At 30.3% G+C, this 17,786-nt stretch overlaps 1 protein-coding gene across 4 annotated transcripts; it reads right to left on the bottom strand.

The window, feature by feature from the left end:
- Window positions 1-693: 693 nt before the first annotated feature.
- Window positions 694-17,395, bottom strand: LOC126750659 (facilitated trehalose transporter Tret1-2 homolog). 4 transcript variants are annotated; one of them, XM_050460333.1, is made up of 5 exons: window positions 17,194-17,381; window positions 14,603-14,708; window positions 10,362-10,506; window positions 9,825-10,082; window positions 694-1,727 (listed from the first exon to the last, which is right to left on the bottom strand). In XM_050460333.1, exons 1-5 carry the CDS (start codon window positions 17,202-17,204, stop codon window positions 775-777), a joined length of 1,473 nt encoding a protein of 490 aa, XP_050316290.1. In that variant the 5' UTR covers window positions 17,205-17,381; the 3' UTR covers window positions 694-774. The 4 variants fall into 4 exon arrangements, with proteins under 4 accessions (XP_050316290.1, XP_050316291.1, XP_050316292.1 ...); XM_050460334.1 differs by lacking the exons at window positions 14,603-14,708; window positions 17,194-17,381 and adding an exon at window positions 10,594-10,804; XM_050460336.1 differs by lacking the exon at window positions 694-1,727 and having other exon boundaries at window positions 9,853-10,082; window positions 10,366-10,506; window positions 17,194-17,395.
- Window positions 17,396-17,786: the final 391 nt, after the last annotated feature.

Raw genomic sequence — 17,786 nt, 5'->3', positions numbered from 1 at the left:
AGTGGTCCTCGGTTATTAGTTATGCAAGTTTTATCATTATTGAAGAATATAGCAGATAAAAAAACTTTTGAATTACCTATATTTAACCATATCACACTTGCATATTAAGCACATTTTAAAGGTAAAAATTAATTGAAATTTCAAAGTTGTCTATCTATCCATTTCTTTATTTCTCATGAAGGTCTCATAGAAGGTGTCCGAAATATTTTTTTGGATCTGCAAGTACGAGACATTAAAATAGTGCCTATAAAAATATTTGATGGGTAATAAAAGATTAATCAACGCATCTTCAATTTTATATCATAATCATGTAAGGCGAAAAAATTAACCACCAGTCGACGAAGTGTCAGTTATTAAAGTATTATTCATCATTATCTCAGAAAATATTGGGATGTTGTCAAATTCTCAAACAACATTTTATTGAACATTTCATTACGCAACTTTACCCTAGCTTAAACTTTTTTCAACGACATCTTTTAGAGTTTCCGAGATCCCAAATGGTCATCCTTGAATATGGGACGCAGTATACAAACCTTGATCAGTTTCCATAGGACCGATAATAGGGTAAGAAAAGCTTAATGCCTGCGATCAGCGTCCGGTTTATCAAACCTTCATTCTAGAAAAAGCGTAAAAGCTAGTGGGTAACCGATAAAATTATTAGGCCTATTTATACTACAAAATAAAAACTACAGATAAATTTTTTTGTCATTTATTATATAAGCGATTACAGCCAAATATCTAAAATATCATCTGCGAAGCTTGACTTCAAATATTTTATTTCTTAAAAAACTCTTCTATTTCATGCAGTGTTTTGTTTTTGGTTTCTGGCATATATAAAATTATGAAAACTGTGCCAATTAGAGCACAACCACCATAAACTAAAAATGTACCCTCAGGACTTAAGTTTTCAAATAAAAAAGGCATAGTTTTCACAACTGTAAACATCGACATATACCCGGTGCATGAAGCTATAGCACTGCCCAAACTTCTTCCCGTGAGAGGCAGTAGTTCCCCTATAAGATTCCAAGGTAAAGTCACAAAGCCCGCTGTTATAAAAAATATGTACATAAGTAAAGAAGTTATAGGTATTGCAGATAAGCTTTTAGAGTCCTCAATTCCATAAGACTTCGTAAAGTAAATAAAGCTACTTAAAAGAAACAATGGTATAAAGGTCCCAATTCCACTCACAATTCCTAGAGGTCTGCGTCCCACCTTTCGCATTAAAATGCAAGCTATAATCGATGCAACCACTCTTACGCAATCTACTATAAAAGATGCTAAGTACTCATTAAAAGAATTGCCAAGCGTTTCCTTCATAAATGTCACAGAGTAAAAGTTAACTGCATTGATTCCTGCCCATTGACTTGTAATAAAGAAAAATAATAAAATAGCCATGGGCTTCCAGAATTCTGGACATCGAAGTTCCTTTAATTTTTCCATTATAGTTTTATCCTTACATTGTCTATTTTCATTAATTTTTGCAAGCATTTGTGTCAGTTCATGTTGGGCATCCTCAGAAGAACCTCTAAGCCATTGAAACGAATTTTCAGCTTTTTCTATAAAACCCTTTTGTGCTAACCAAGTAGGAGATTCTGGAGTAAATGTCATTAATACCCAACCCAGAACTGGAATTATACTGATAATAACAGCACCCAATCGCCACGGTAAGAAGGTTCCCAGCAGGTGGCTTACTAATAAGCCGATAGAGACGCAAAGGGGAATAGCACCTAAAAATAAGAACCATATATTAGTATTACTAGTTTAGGCATATTGGTTACAGGATATTTATAAAATATGAAAATATTAATCTAATAATAATTATTAGATTTATATTAAACAAGCATTTTATAATAATAATGTTAATAATAATAATAATAATATTTATAAGTTTCTTCAAAATTTTATACGTATATAGACATAAGGTAATACAATTGTCTGAATAAACTTACTGGCCCAGAAGGTAAACCCCTATTAGGGGTTCACAATGATTCATACAAATACACCTCATTATTCGATTTTATAAAACGAGAATAGATTCAATAAAAAAAATATAATAACCATATTATTTAATAATAATGTTATTCGCACTCTCAATACTATCCAAATATAAATACTAAACCTACATAATTAAATATTTCTAATCCTTACATTCTTCCAAAAAACGACACATTGCTATATAATTATTGACATTGACTTTTTTGATAAATCGTAGAACATTGAAGGCTAGAATCAAATTAGCATTGCCATGGAACTATGAGTAGTTTGGTTGCTTGCAACATCTCTAATGCAATGATGCCGAATGCTTATGTAGAAATCTCAAAGAAAATACTTTATAATATCATAAAAATTTGTCAATTATTTTGACAGACACAAAACAATACTATTCCTCTTCAACAAACTATAAAGCGTCTTTTTTTCCATAAAATATAATAAGATACTCTATAAAGATGTCATTATTCAAAGTTAAATGAATGAAGATAACGTATATTAGAGAAAAAGGAATAACATCGCAAGGCCCCTCGATCGCCTTATTGATTCCACTGACATAAGGAATCTTATTAGTAGATTATGCTTTAAATTATAAACAATTTTACCGTTTATAAACTCTTTATTTGTTTTTTTAACGTACTCCATTAGAGTGAAGGTACTTATTTTATAAAAAGCATTTTTATGGAAATTCAATATTTTATAATTATTATAGATGTCTTAATAAGTTTTTATTATTCTATGTTTATGATGACGATTGTTCTTTGATATGATGTTATGGCAATATCGGTTTTTATTTGTGAAAAGATACGCTTGAATCGCCTTTTTCTCATGGTGCAGCACAAATGGCATAACTTTTTACTATCGTAACAATTCACAAAAACACTCAAATGACTCAACCTTTGTCTTTTTTTCACCAAAAACTAAAAAAAAAAAAATACAGAATTCCACGATCACGTTGAAACGATACAGGATCAGCTAAATGTCTATGTTTATCACTAAAACTCGACGATCAGGTACTCGACAGTAAGGAAACCTTCTACGCTTAGAACAATCAATCAATCACATGCTTTATTGTCAAAAAATTACAAAATTTTGTAGACAAAGCTAATAAAAAAAAAACATATAAGAACAAAACAAAAGAAAACACACACAATAAAAAAATAAAAAATAAATATACAAACAAAATAAATACATGCAAAACTGTACAAAAACAATGTACCCGGTCAATATACATCATGATGTATAAAATGTCAATAAAAATAAACACAATAGTCAATAACAGTAAATTAATTAAATACAGAATGAAAGTGCAATTTATTTACTAAAAAAAAACTAATATATTCTCTATTTTAAAATATAAAAAGAGCCAGTGTGTGTGTGATACCCAAAAAGTTATCCTAGAAAAAAATCCTCCACTGCGTACAAGGCTTTTTCCAGAAAGTACGCCTTCAAAGCATTATGAAATCGAGGAAAAGAAGTAATTGATTTAATTTCCAAAGGCAAATGATTATGCATCTTTTTGGCTCTGTATAGAATAGAGCTTTTTACTAACTCGGACCGAGGGGTTTGCAGATAAAGATCAATGGCGCTGCGTTGCGAAGTGAATAATTGTGAGACGGCCTACTTGGCATTTCTGACTTATGTTTGCGTACTAAGCAAATAGATTCCAATACGAATAAAGAGGGAAGAGTAAGTATCTTATATTTTTTAAAGATTTCTTGACAGTGAGCTCTGCTATTAAGTCCAAGCAGATACCGAACTGCTCTCTTTTGGAGTTTAAAGATGCGCTCAAATCGAGTCACACCGCATGTGCCCAAGAATGGAAGAGCATAACGTAGATGTGACTCAAAAAGGGCATAATAAACTGTTCTTGATGTTTGAAAACTTAATTCCCTGGAAACTGATCTTAAGGCAAAACATGCTGAACCTAATTTTTTATATAAGGCATCAATATGCAAGTCCCATTTTAGGGAGTAGTCAATATTAAGTCCCAAGAACTTCACAGATTCAACGACGTCCAAACAGGTGTTGTTAAGTACAAAAGGTTGAATAGTAGTTTTATATGATAAGACTTTAGTTTTTGAGACATTTAGATACAGAAGATTAGAATCGCAACACGATTTAATGGTAATTAGGTCATTAGAAATAGTAGCATGTAGTGCCCTAGCATCCGGATTGCTCCATGTAAAGCTAGTATCGTCAGCAAAAAGACAGATTTTGCCACTGATGTTAAGATTGGTCATGTCATTTACAAAGATCAGAAACAAAATAGGGCCCAGGACTGAACACCCCACATTCTAATGGTTTGCAAGAAGACTTCGTCGTATCAACCTCTACAAGCTGATTTCTGTAACTGAGATACGATTTAAACCACTCAAGGGGCGTTCCTCTGAACCCATAGTGATTCAATTTGTCAATTAAGATATTATGGTTTACACAATCAAAAGCCTTGGAGAAATCACAAAAAACTGTTGCTGTTGTATGATTATTATTTATACTGGTGTAAACACTATTAAAAACATAGCATCATTTGTGCACTTGTTACTCAAGAATCCAAATTGGTAAGGAGTAAGAATTTTATATTTAAACAGAAACGATAAGAGCTTTTTTTAACCAATCGTTCAATGATCTTTGATAAAGTGGGAAGGAGTGCGATTGGGCGATAGTTTGAAGTTTGTTGTTTATCTCCTCCCTTATGCAAAGGAATAATTATTGCAGTCTTAAGGCAGGTAGGAAAGACTCCATTTTGGAATGACTTGTTAATTAAGTTTGTTAGATGGATTAAGGTGCAATTTGGCAGATTGGAAAACATTTTGAAAGTGAGCCCATCTGTACCAGATGATGATTTGTTTTTTATTTCATTTATTGTAGTTTGAAGCTCTGTTGATACAATGGGGGTAAAAAAGAAGCTGTGTAAATTTTTATTTGAGAGATATGAACGAGGATTGTGTTATGGTAGCCATTAGATTTTTAGCTACATTAACAAAGTAGTGATTATAAGGTCCTCAGGTGAAGTAGGGATAGTGCTAGATGAAGAAGTCTTATTTCTTAATTCATTTGCAATAGACCATGTTTCTTTGGCAACATTACTTGATTCGATCATCCTTTTATTATAATAAATATCTTTTGCAGCTTTTATAGTCTTATGGTACATTTTTCTATAAAGCTTGACATAGTTGTGAAAAAACTGAAAAACATTGAAAGACTAAGCTTCTACGTTATTCTTGTACCTTTTCTGCATCTCTGCCGTTGCAAAAGCCGTATACAAAATGAATATCTGCCAATTCTTCATTTAAAAACAACTCCATAATATCTAAATAGCTTGTTTTTCACCACTCAACAAAACTGAGAGTTGTAAAATTATTGACATTTAGATATTGTTTATTCAGCAACATATACAAACAAAACGCGTCATTGACTTCCAAGGCTAGCTATTTATCCGCACCTCGATTGTAAACGTTAATATAAAAAAATAATTTGTAATGAAATTTTCAAAAGCATTTTTGTCGGAAACTGTGAAAAAGTTCTATGATGCGACAAGAGTTTCTACCTTATTTACTTAAAAAAACTTTAGATTTTGAAATTCTGTAGCCCAAATTAAGACAAATCGACAAACAACAAAACAACAAATTTAGGGCAAATTTTTTCCACGCTCTTCTTGAATTACTCACCCTTAAAGATAATAAGTTTTAGTTCGTTAGAACATAAACAGTTTAGCAACTGTACCAAATTTAAATAAAAAAATATTTATGTGTTTCTAAAATATTTACAAAAACCGCCATCACTTTTTCATATTTAGTACCCTGTATCTTAACAACTAAGACCTTTAGACCCTACTTTTAAAAAAAAATTTAGCCTTATTTTGTGTCATAAAACGTGATTAAAATGTTTACGTCAAATTCCGAGGCACTCTGTATAATGACCTAATGCCCCATTCTTGAAAAAGTGCGTCCCAGGATTAACATTTATTCTTATTTAAATTTTTGCCCACCACCCCATACCAGAATCCCATATATTAATTGGGGTTATAAAGAGCCATGTACAAGGTTTTTATATATGCAATATCGAAATACTTTTTCAGTGTCTTAAATTTATTAATGTTTGATCTCAATTTATTAATCACATGTTCAATGTGGATCAAGAACAAATTTTGTTCTAGATATTTGATTTTCCCAGTAATGTTGACATTTATTAGGTTTTAGGTCAATGGTAAGCTTATCAAAGTTCGGAAATTAGTCATAACAGCAGACATGAAGAATATCTTATTAAAATTAATGGTTAGTCTTTGAATATTAAACCATTTAAATATGCTCATTAAATCTAACTCGACATTTTCTTTTAGAACATTCCAAGAAGTACTTTTTTAGACAGGTCGAATCATTTGCGAATTACGTAATTTTACTGGATAAACTAAAGGTATAAAAAACTATTAATCTAAAGGTTAACCTATTAAATCTGTCAAAGCATCTTCTGTTAATATCCTATACCTTTTTAAATTTTTTACTTACAATGCTTAAGAACAATATCGGCCTATAGTTGCTAAGATCACTTTCTTATCTATCTTATATCAAGAAAATCAGAAAATTGCTTAAAAGTATCAGTTTTCAATCTAACCAGATGTAGAGCTTTACCATTCTATAAGGACTAGACTATTTCATTGATTGTGGTTTTTTCCTATCATTTAGTATTAGTTTAACATTTTTCTAAATAACACCTGACCAATGCATATTTTTATTTAATTTTGATTTCGCAGGAAGATCTGGCTTTTTTATATTGGTATATATTAACCCATGATTTTTTATTTATTTTTTTCCGCTGATAAGACCTAAGGAAAGAACATTTTGATTAAGCTTGAAATAAAAGTAATTGTTGTAGTAAATTGTGATAATATCTAGTTTGAGTACTCTAAAAACACAACTACAATACTTTTTATGAAGTATAGCTTAGTAACCTTTAACTTATTTCTTATTTCTTTAAATTCCAAAATGACTGTGCTCTGGAAGTAGTAGTAGTAGTAGAATATTTAGGTACAGTCATCATTTGCTTGACAATAAAAGATTTTTGCCTACTCAAAAATAGTTTTGATTAACAAAAAGAGGATCAAGGCAAGAGTTAATCTCAGATCCAGTTATCTTATCTACACCCGCCACGAAATCATGTGTATTTAAGATGTTTGTATACTCTTCTTTTATATTCGAGACAAGTTAAAAAGAGTCTTTAATAATTTATTAAAACTCGGAACCTGAGTCAATTGTTGCGACGTTATTGATTTTTATCTTGAATATCGTTATTCTTAGTATAAGTTTGTCTACATTATGACTAAAAATTTCAAAATTGTATTTCAAATTTTGTTTAACATATATTGCGGTACGGTCATGACTATTTATGCTTACTCCATTATACGAGGTGTGATCGAAAAGTAAGGTGAATTTTAAAAATTCACCTTTTTCAAATTTAAAATTTAGCGGACTACAAAAAATGGAATCAAGGGCTCCAAAACACTTTAAATTTTAAAAGTGACATACGGTGAATTTACTTTAAGCCAAAAAATTTTTACACTGACGAACCTCACTCTAGAAGAAAAGAAGAAAATAGTGTTGAGGAATCGTCGAATTACTATTAGAAGAAATTGCTGATGATATCTGCATATGATATCTCAGAAAAGTCAAGCTTTTTATGCTTTTCTGTAGATTCAAGAACACCATAAAAAGAGATCACATTATACGAAAACGACTGTGGCATAACTGAATGTTCTTGCACCCAGAAAATAAAAAGGCAGACCAAGGTTAAATATTTAGGTGTTATTTTGGATGAAAATCTAAAGTGGAACCACCATGTTGAGTGAGTATATTTCCACTCGAGTTCAGAAACTTGTTTATAAATTTCGTCAATTAAGACAATTTATGCAAAAAAAGACCCTTACGACCATTTATCAAGCTCTTGTTGAATCAATTATAAACTATTGCATAACAGCTTGGGGCGGAACAAGTAAGACTATCCTGAAACGTCTTATGATTACCAAAATCAACAGAACAATAGACAAGCTTTAAATAAGAATGTAACTATCCCAAAAACTAAAATTCAAGACAAAAACTAAATGTCAAAAAACTTTAACATATACCTCAGCAAAAATCTATAATCAACTTCCCGTAGAACTCAGAAAAAAACCCTATAATAAAATTAAATGTAGAACCACGACTGGATATTAGATGATAACGTCACTTGGTTAGTATGATACACGTAGTACTGTTTATTTTCCTTCCTGTTTTTTCCCTTTCTTTCTCCTAATTTAATTTAATTCTATTTTATTTCTTGAATCACTTTTGTTTATATATTATTTTCTTAAAAATTGTTTTTATTTTAATTAATTAATTTGGATAGACAAGAAATGCACACACAGTATTTTTAAAATACCATTGTGCATTGGGTATTCTTAGTGGTTAAGCAGTTGTTATTTTGTAATGTATTAATGTATGAATGTATTATCTGCTGAATATATTATTATTATATCATTAAAGAAGGATGACAAATGTTCTATGTAAGTAAAAAATTCGTAACTAAGAGCCCGCCAGCATTTAGACATTCCTCTATAGATTTCAGCACCCGTCTTTGTTCTGATTGGTTGATTTGAATAAATCTTGACGCCGAGAAGTAATGACCGAGTACGCTAGACCGAATCATAAGCTGAATGGTGCTGAATCCTATAGTGGAAAGCCTAAATGCATCCCGGCATGGTGTTTTCTGCCTTCAATTAAAACTCGTATATGCCTTTCTTGGTTTTACACATTGTTATGGACATAAGTCTATTTTTCTGTAACTCGAAGTACTGGGCCGAACAGAAAAATTTGAATAAATGCAACTAAATATCTGCATCTCGTTTGGTTCATGCTAAGCAATTTAAACGGGTGTTTTGGGCATTAGACGTGTGTCAGCGAAGTTTGTTCCGAAATTGCTTAATTTCGAGCAAAAGAACCGTCGCATGAGCATCGCTCAAGAGCTATTGAATGACGTTAACAACGATCCAGATTTCTTCCAAAGAGTCTTAACAGGTGATAAAACATACGGTTATGATGTCGAAACTAAGAGTCAATCGTCTCAGTGGAGGCATTCTGGATCACCAAGACTAAAAAAAGCACGCCAAGTTCGATCAAATGTGAAAGTTTTGCTTACAGTTTTTTTCGATTGCAGAGGCGTGGTGCATTATAAGTTTTTGCCACAAGGTAAAACGGTCAATACGAAATATTACCCGCAAGTTACGCGCAATTTGCGTGAAGCCATTCGCCAGAAACGCCTGGAATTGTGGAAGAACAAAAACTGGCTTTTGCACCATGATACAAACCAACACAGGAATGATACTGCAGGCACCGTATTCTCCAGATCTGGCCTCCTATGATTTCTTCTTGTTCCCGAAAAAGAAGAAAATGAAAGGACGGCGGTTTACGACGATTGAGGTGATAAAGACGGTATCGAAGGAAGAGCTGAACAAGATCACAAAAAATTATTTTTTGAAATGCTTTGAGGATTGAAAAAGGGTTGGCACAAGTGTATTATATCCCAGAGGAATTACCTTGAAGGGAAAAAAATAGAAAATGATGAATGAATAAATATTTTTTGGAAAAAATAAAAATTTACCTTATTTTTTTTTATCACATCACGTATATCAAGTTATCACCTGGAGTTTTCAATAAACTCACGTTGTATGTTCTATCACTATGTATGTAGTAAATTCTTTAATATGTTATTCGAAAACCTTCATTAAAAATTAAAAACAAATAAAAAGTATTTATTAAGATGTTGTTTATTTATGTTTATTTGGCCGTAACTAGTGTCCTTACCTAAAAGTACTCCTCGATACTTAGGTTCGCTGGTTTCTCCAATATAAACGCCAGTGGCAGGACTAACAATGCCAGCAGCAAGTCCTGTTAAAAACCGTCCCATTAATATCATCTCCAAATTAAGGGCAAAATACATTATAATCCAGCCAGCAAATTGCGGAAAACAAGAAATTATATGTGTTCTTTTTCTTCCATATCGTTGTATAAAGAAACCTCCAATAAAAGTGCTAGCTGCCATTGGAAGCACTGGCATGGAAGCTAAAAAATAATTAAATTTACGTTTAAATTAAACTTTGTTTTTATACAATGTAGGTGGTCAAATTGTATTCATTTAATATTTAAACTAAAATAGAAAAAAAAAGCAGTGACCCTATTTTCATTCCCCTGCGTAATATAAGCCAGCTGTTAAAATTATATTACAAGACTATTGGTTCAGAATAATAAGTTAAAGAATGTTTTATTTGTTCTGTCAGTTTGTTTCCATACAAAACTAAATTTGCCTCAAAATTGTTAATATAACTAAAGGAAAATTCTTACCTACCCATGATGCATCTTCTTTAGTAATCATAATTGAATCACCATTATGGGTGGATTCTTGAAGTTGGGGAATGAGTCCTGTAGAATATCCCATTGTCAGGCCAACACACATCGAACAGAGTAGAGGCCCAATTGCTGCCACACTCTATAAAGGTGTAAGAAAATACAAACAACAATGTAACATTTTCGCAATTTTTTATACATGTTTCTGCCATGTTTGGGCTTTTTATACCTTTCGATTTTTTAAATGCACTTGACACAACATTTAAATCATATCACTTTAATTAGTATATGTAACTATTTTTTAAAATTAAATAACACTTTCTAAAGCTTGTATGGCATTAAACAAAATTTAATTTTGCATTTGAAAAAATACGGAATCGTGAGCAGACAAATAGAACATATTTATAACATAGAGTTTTGATAAAATATTACGAAATAAATGCGGATTTTGTTAGCATGATACCATATTATTTTAATAATACGTAAATAAATAAATGAAATATAGGTCACAGCAATGATAAAATACATAAAGCAAATATGTATGAAAATGCATAAACAATATAGGGTGTAGCGACGTATAATATCTTAGCAATTAATAATCCAGAAGTTTCTGTAAGTCAGGAAGCAGAAAAAATATGAAAGCATACATGCGTGCGTTTCTGTTTATTGACTTCTTTAGGGCAACGCAACCAGAAACCAAATAAAAAGAAAAAATAGGAAAAAATACATAAAACATCGTAAACTGAACAAACCCTCTTTCGTATTCAGCTCTAATACCTTCGATATGAAAGACAAAAGTAATGAAGCCTCATAGACACGGAGTTAGAAGCTTAACATTCTTTTCCAGTTATTTATTTTTGTCACTTTGTTAATCAATTATTTTCTTATTGAAGGATCGAAGATTTGTTAATATTGTCAGTGAAAAAGGAGAAGAGAGAATAGAAAAAAGTGAATTTAAAAAAAGGATAGGAAGAGCGAGACTATGTTTAGCACCTTATAATTCAAGATCACAAGTTATACTACGTCTGTAACTGTAATGTAATACTGTAACTATATTGGTGTTTATTTTAAAAAAGAAGGTTTAATTTTGCTATTGCAATTCATCAATGGTCATGTGAAGTTATTTTTGTGCTTACTAGTCGTATTTTCTACATTTTCTTTTTTCTATATTATATAAATAATAATTCTTCAGAATTTTCTTCTAGGTTAACTTATGGAAAATCGATAGAGAAATTAGGGAGTGTATAACAAAGTTAGAGAAAGTGATTGATAAGCAAAAAGAAGCCCCATACTCTGATGAGCAAATTAAAAGCTCCTGAAGGTTCGGAGATATATGAGGATTTCAAGAATAAGGTGGCTCTACTCAAAATCATATTTCTGACAAAAGCAGGAAGGTAAAAGATGTATCAAATACACGATATTGGGAGAATATTGTGTATATCTTACAAGAGAGTCATATCTTATTAAAAATCATGGAAATAGATTGAAAGATGATTATAGGAAAACTTAAATAAATTTTCGACCACTGGTTGATGTTTTAAATTCAGAAGTAAAAGGCATATAAGACTATCTTGAACTTCTGGATAGATCTTCTATAGCTTAAAGTAGGTTCCACCAAGCGATTAATAATTTAAAACACGCTCTATATTGTGAGACCATAGTAAAGATATGTTGGAAGGCGAAGTCTGATAAGAAACCATACAAGCAAGCAGGCCATATCACTCGAGATAACTTACGGGATGAAGTCTTATTATATTCATATAGCATCTGAATTAAGACTTCATGTCTGGTAGTCAAATGGATTGCCATAAACTTGAGGATACATTTTTATGAAGGATAAAATTGAAAATAAACTAGATGTACCTCGCAAGATTTGCACTAGCGTAAACACGGTGATACTTGAAACACGTTAAATTTATCAACGCAAATATACTTGTAAATAGGATTTTAAGACCAAACAAATAAGAAATATTGATAAACTTCGTAAGGAAGGCCACAAAATTAATTTTCGTTAAAAACTTCGAAAAACAATCGAAAAGTGCTAACATCAGATCGCTTGGTATTGAATTAAACTGAAGCATTTTTTTAATGCGGTTCTTAAACGCATATGTAAGTTGAAAATCAATTACGACAGGTGGCGACTATCATCATGATATGAACTACGAAAATTATAAAAAGTGGGTTACGGAGCATCTGATTCCAAATTTAAAACCAAAAACTGCGGTTGTAATCGATCAGTTTGTCAAGAAAAGCGGAATGCAAGAATGGATTTGGATATAATGAATCTATATTAAAGAAAAAATTATATGAAATAATAAAGTTTCACAAGCCAAAGTATAAAGGGTGACATGTTATGATTGCCACCATATTATTCAGATCTAAACAGTTGAGTTTGTTTGGGCTGAATTAAAGGGATATGTGCCAAACAAAAACATAACATTAGAAAAAAAAATCAGTAGATGTTGTTGTGGATCAGCTTCCTATTAATGTAGCTGAAACTGATAGCGAATCAGAAAGTGATACAGATTTTGAACAAAATAGTAAATTGTCTGGAATAGAGAAATTACATGAGGAGTATGAACCACAAAAATTAACCCTCGAAGAGCACAAAACCTGGCTTAATTTATAAATGTATATTGATTTTAAAATATATATTATCTCTCTAAATAGTATTATATTGCCTTTTATTGACTATTATTTGACTTATATATTATTATTACTTCAAAATATTATATGGATTTGTTAATAGTATTTATTAGATAAATATATTATAAAATTCAACCTAAAAAAGTCCAGTACAAACAGGATAAGAAAAAAATTTAAACATTTTTATAAAATAAAAATCTTCATGTTTATTTATAAAACAAAAAAAATATGTAACATCGCCGGTTTTTTATATGTTTGAGATTTTATTTGAAATAAGTATTTTAAGTAATTTTTTTAAATTTTTACTGTTACTTGTATATATATAGGGTTATTGTAACCGGTTTAATTCCAAAAAATAAAAGTAGTTTTTTCATGTTTTGATGTCAGATTTTCAAAAAAAAAATATAAAATCTTTATTTTAGTATAACATAAAATTACAATTATAACTAGAACATCACCTCTGATTATGAATATTATATATTAAGAATGTAATGCCAAACATTTTAAAAACGATCGACTTCAATAATTGATTTTTATTTACTATCATACATATTATATTTATTTTAAAATATTTTTAAAAGCTAGAAAATTACGAAAATTTCACAGCCAAAATATGTGTAGTATAAACTCAGTCAATACTTGGAAAATTAAAATTTTGTATTAGGTTTATCGTTTTCTGTCTCTCTTACACACTGACTCTTTCATCCTTTTGTCTGCGCATTTCATAGGCCACTTGGATATGGTTAAGTTGTACAACAACAAAATATAGACATGACATAACAACCAACGAAATATATATGTTTTAGTGGATTACAAGGAAAAGAACTTAAAAAGTTAAAAAAAATAGCATGCTCTACACCCATGAATTTAAGATACACGATACATTCTATCGAACAAAAAGAGAAAAAATATTCTTATCATTAGGAAACAAAGTCTTATAAAGTTACAGACCAATAAGTTCAATTAATACGTGCGAGCCTATGAAATAAACGCATAATTATACTATGTGAAGCACTACGAGTATAGAAAATTTTGCTCATCCTATATCATATTTACAATATATATATTTTTTTATTCTCTTATCGAATAATAGCTTATTTTAAATCTATAAAAAGGTTACTAATTAAGCAAAGTTCGACATTGTTTCAGAAACGAAACAAGGCCTTGAAAAAATTAAAGAATGAAATGAATTAAAATAAGTTTTAATTTTTATAAACAAAGCAAAGTGCAAGCAAACAATCTACAAACTAGATAATGCTGAAAATTTAAGCCCTTTATTTTTTTTTTACTTCTGTTACAATATCAAGTCACAAAATGATTCACGGAGTGCCCCAAAATAAGAGTAAATAATAAGTGCTAAAGTTGTTCGTTCTTATTAGGTGTGACTCCAAAACTCAAAAAATGCAAATATATATATGCATATGGACATGCACTCAAGTAAGGGAAATCGATTACGGATAAGTTAGTTCAAATCATTAATGCGTAAAAAAGTAGTGAGTCTCGCATCTTATTAAATTAAAATTAATAATATTAAAAAGAAAGGATGAATTTGGTCCGTTTATTTATAGGCATTTTTTTGTGAAAATACTTACTTGTCTAAACCAAGGAACTATTCTATTTCCTTTATCGTTACTTTCATCTTTAGTGGTAAATTTCCTTTCCAGAAGATGGTTTCTTAAAATAATTTGTAACGTATTTCTAAAAAAAAAAATACATTTTCATTACTTGTATAAAATAAAAAATTCCTAACAAAAACGAAAATAAAAGGAAATCAAATTACTCATTATATTTTAGCGTTTTTACTTTATTTACATGAATTTTAAATTATAGTACGAAACACGTTCAATTACTACTACTTCAAATATTTATTTTTCTCATATTTGTTTACAACGTTTTATGTTTGATTTCAATTTTGCACCACAATATTCCGAACTTTACTCCATTAAACCGACAACCGACTTTCATCGGCGATGCTACTACGATACTCGGCAGAATGCCCTTTCAGAAGATTCTCGCAAACTTTCGAGACGTCGTGCGGTGTGCCACTTGTGTCATTCCGGAATGACGGAGAATCAGCAGTTTTTTCGGCGTTTACAATTTCGTTACAATATTTGTCGAACGAAATTATCCACCAATATACTGATTTAATGATCAATTTGATTTTCTTTTTTTATATTGTTTATGTTGACCGAATTTGTTTATATATTGTTTATGTTGACCGAGACAACCTAATGGATTTCGATTTGGAGCACAAAGAAATTATCACCATTATTAGGTTTACGCGAAGACAAATATACCCGCGAGCGAGTTTATTTTTCTTTCATAGTTGATAAGAAATTTTGGGTTCTTTCATAGCTGAAAAGTCCGATACGGGATTCGCCAATACGGACGCAGAACTGGCAAAACCAGTTGGCAAGAAATTCTTTTGGTCTTTTAGTTTTCTGAGATTCCGCTTTTCATTTTCAAGTCTTCGTGGTGCTTCTTCAAATTACCGAAGATCCTCCTTACGTGTCCTCGCCATAAACAATGATTGAGAGGCGTTGTTTCCCAGTCAGAGTTATCAATTTGACATTTTTTCAGATAGGCAAGTGTATTCTTTGATGAGAATTAACTTCAAAGATATGAGAAGTGTTCGATATGTTTTAAAAATTGGCCATTGACAGTTAACGTAGGAGGTAACGAGTCGGTGTTCTCTCTGCTGTCATAATATGCCTACTTAAGTCCATTAAGAATTATCTGTAAATGAACAAATCTTTCTAAATGTTTTTCAAGACTTTATCATCATCATATGGAATTTCGACCACTGAGGCAGACTAGATTTTCGATTCTATATACAATTTCTACCCCAGAAGGTAATCGCTCTCCAACGAGTTTGATAACAAGACCCAGGAATACTAAGAAGAAAACCCCGCTATAATTTTATGAAAGCCTAGCGAGGTCTGCCAGGTTTTATAAAAGACAAAGGTGACCCACAGCCTGTAAATAATACTTGAAGACTAGCGACTGACGAGAAAAACCTTAGAACATTGAAAGCCTTTCAATGTTCTAAGAGAAAAACCTGCACAAAATCAAACTAATGTAGGAAAGCACTTACTCAGTCTTAGATCATATTGTTGCACACTAAAAAAGACCTAAGATCAAAACATTAAAAACCTGCTTCACAAGTTATATATTTAAGTATTTTTTTATGTTTAAGTATTGATAATTTTATTATTGATAGACTTCAGCAAAGATTATAATGTTCGTCAGTTATTGTCTTGGCTCCCATAACTGAGTCATAAAAAACATTGGCCACATCAAAAAAGATTTTTAATAATCCAATAATATATAACAGAAAAACCATGAATAAACACAATATTAAAACTATAGCATCAAGCGAAGAAAATAGCAGATTAATCAAATATCTAAAAGAAAAATCACGCCAAATGCCAATATATCCTCAATAATATGTTGATGTATTTATAAATATATATGTAATTAATTAACTTCTGATTAATTAACTAACTGACTTCATATTGCAGGAGTCTATAACTGGACATAGATGTTGTCGAATATGTTTGTTACAATTTAGCAACATAAATTCCAATAAAGTTTTGACTTAAAAAATCTTGATTTATCTTAAAACAGTTAAAATATTTATTATGAATTGATTAATATGGCCTGCCGTGTAGCTATTATTTAACGAAACTATTATCTAATAAGCTGATTTAATTAATATCAATAATATTGATTGTCAAAAATACTATATTGTAAAAAGTATACTTATCACAATATATCGATTTTAAAAATTACATCATTCGCATATTACTAAAAATCTTCAACATATTGACGTAATATTTGGTGAAAGTATTACCAATTAATATTAAGCGGTAACGTTCATTACATGTACTTTCTTTTATATACTTGTAATAAGAAAAAAATTAGTTACTCATAGAAATCCATTTTTTTAAACTTAAAGGCAATATGTTTTATTTTGCTTCAGCTACAAACCTTCTCTTCTTAATACTGTCTAATTAATAAGTTGACACGTTATAGAATATATTATTTACTAATGGTTGTCGAGTTTTAAAGTGGTTTTAATTTATCATTTTATTCATAATTTCTATATGCACTTTGCTATTTTGAATAAATAAATAGAATTCTTAATATATATAAAAATATTAAATTTAAGAAATTTACTTACAAAAACTTCATTTTACGAATTTAAACGAAAACTCTAGAAACATATCAGTTATTTATATACATATCCTTTCCATCGGTCATCCAAAGCTTCAACACAAATCAGTAAAAATAAAATAAAAACTTGATACCACGTTATTTTCACCATTCACAAAAAACTCAAGCGCAGGAAATACAACAATTGAATCGTCTGGTTCGAGAAAGTTAACACACTTGTGTCACTGCTTGAAGGTGATCAAGAGAAGGAGTGAGAATAAGAATATGTAAATAAATAAAAGTGAATATGGTGTTGTGAATATTGCTAAAAAATAGAGGTACAAAAGAAATTATTAGGAGCAATAACCCGCAAAAAAAAAAAATACTTGGCCGTAAAATATGTTTAAATATACTCTACTGGATTTTTGCATACTATTGAACATTAGTATAATAAGTAGTATTGAATACCAGCATTACTGATGGTATAAAGATTGATTGTAAAAAAAAGTGGAGATATAGAAAAAATAGAAGAATTGAAATAGAAAATCGAATATGGTATTATAATGCTGCTAATAAAGATTAGTTTTATTATTAGGTAAAGGTTATACATGCTGTCCTACG

This window comes from Anthonomus grandis, chromosome 2 (genome assembly GCF_022605725.1).
Source record: "Anthonomus grandis grandis chromosome 2, icAntGran1.3, whole genome shotgun sequence".
Lineage (NCBI taxonomy): Eukaryota > Metazoa > Arthropoda > Insecta > Coleoptera > Curculionidae > Anthonomus > Anthonomus grandis.
The sequence above is the reverse complement of the archived record's forward strand: the minus strand, read 5'-3'. Positions and strand labels throughout refer to the sequence as shown.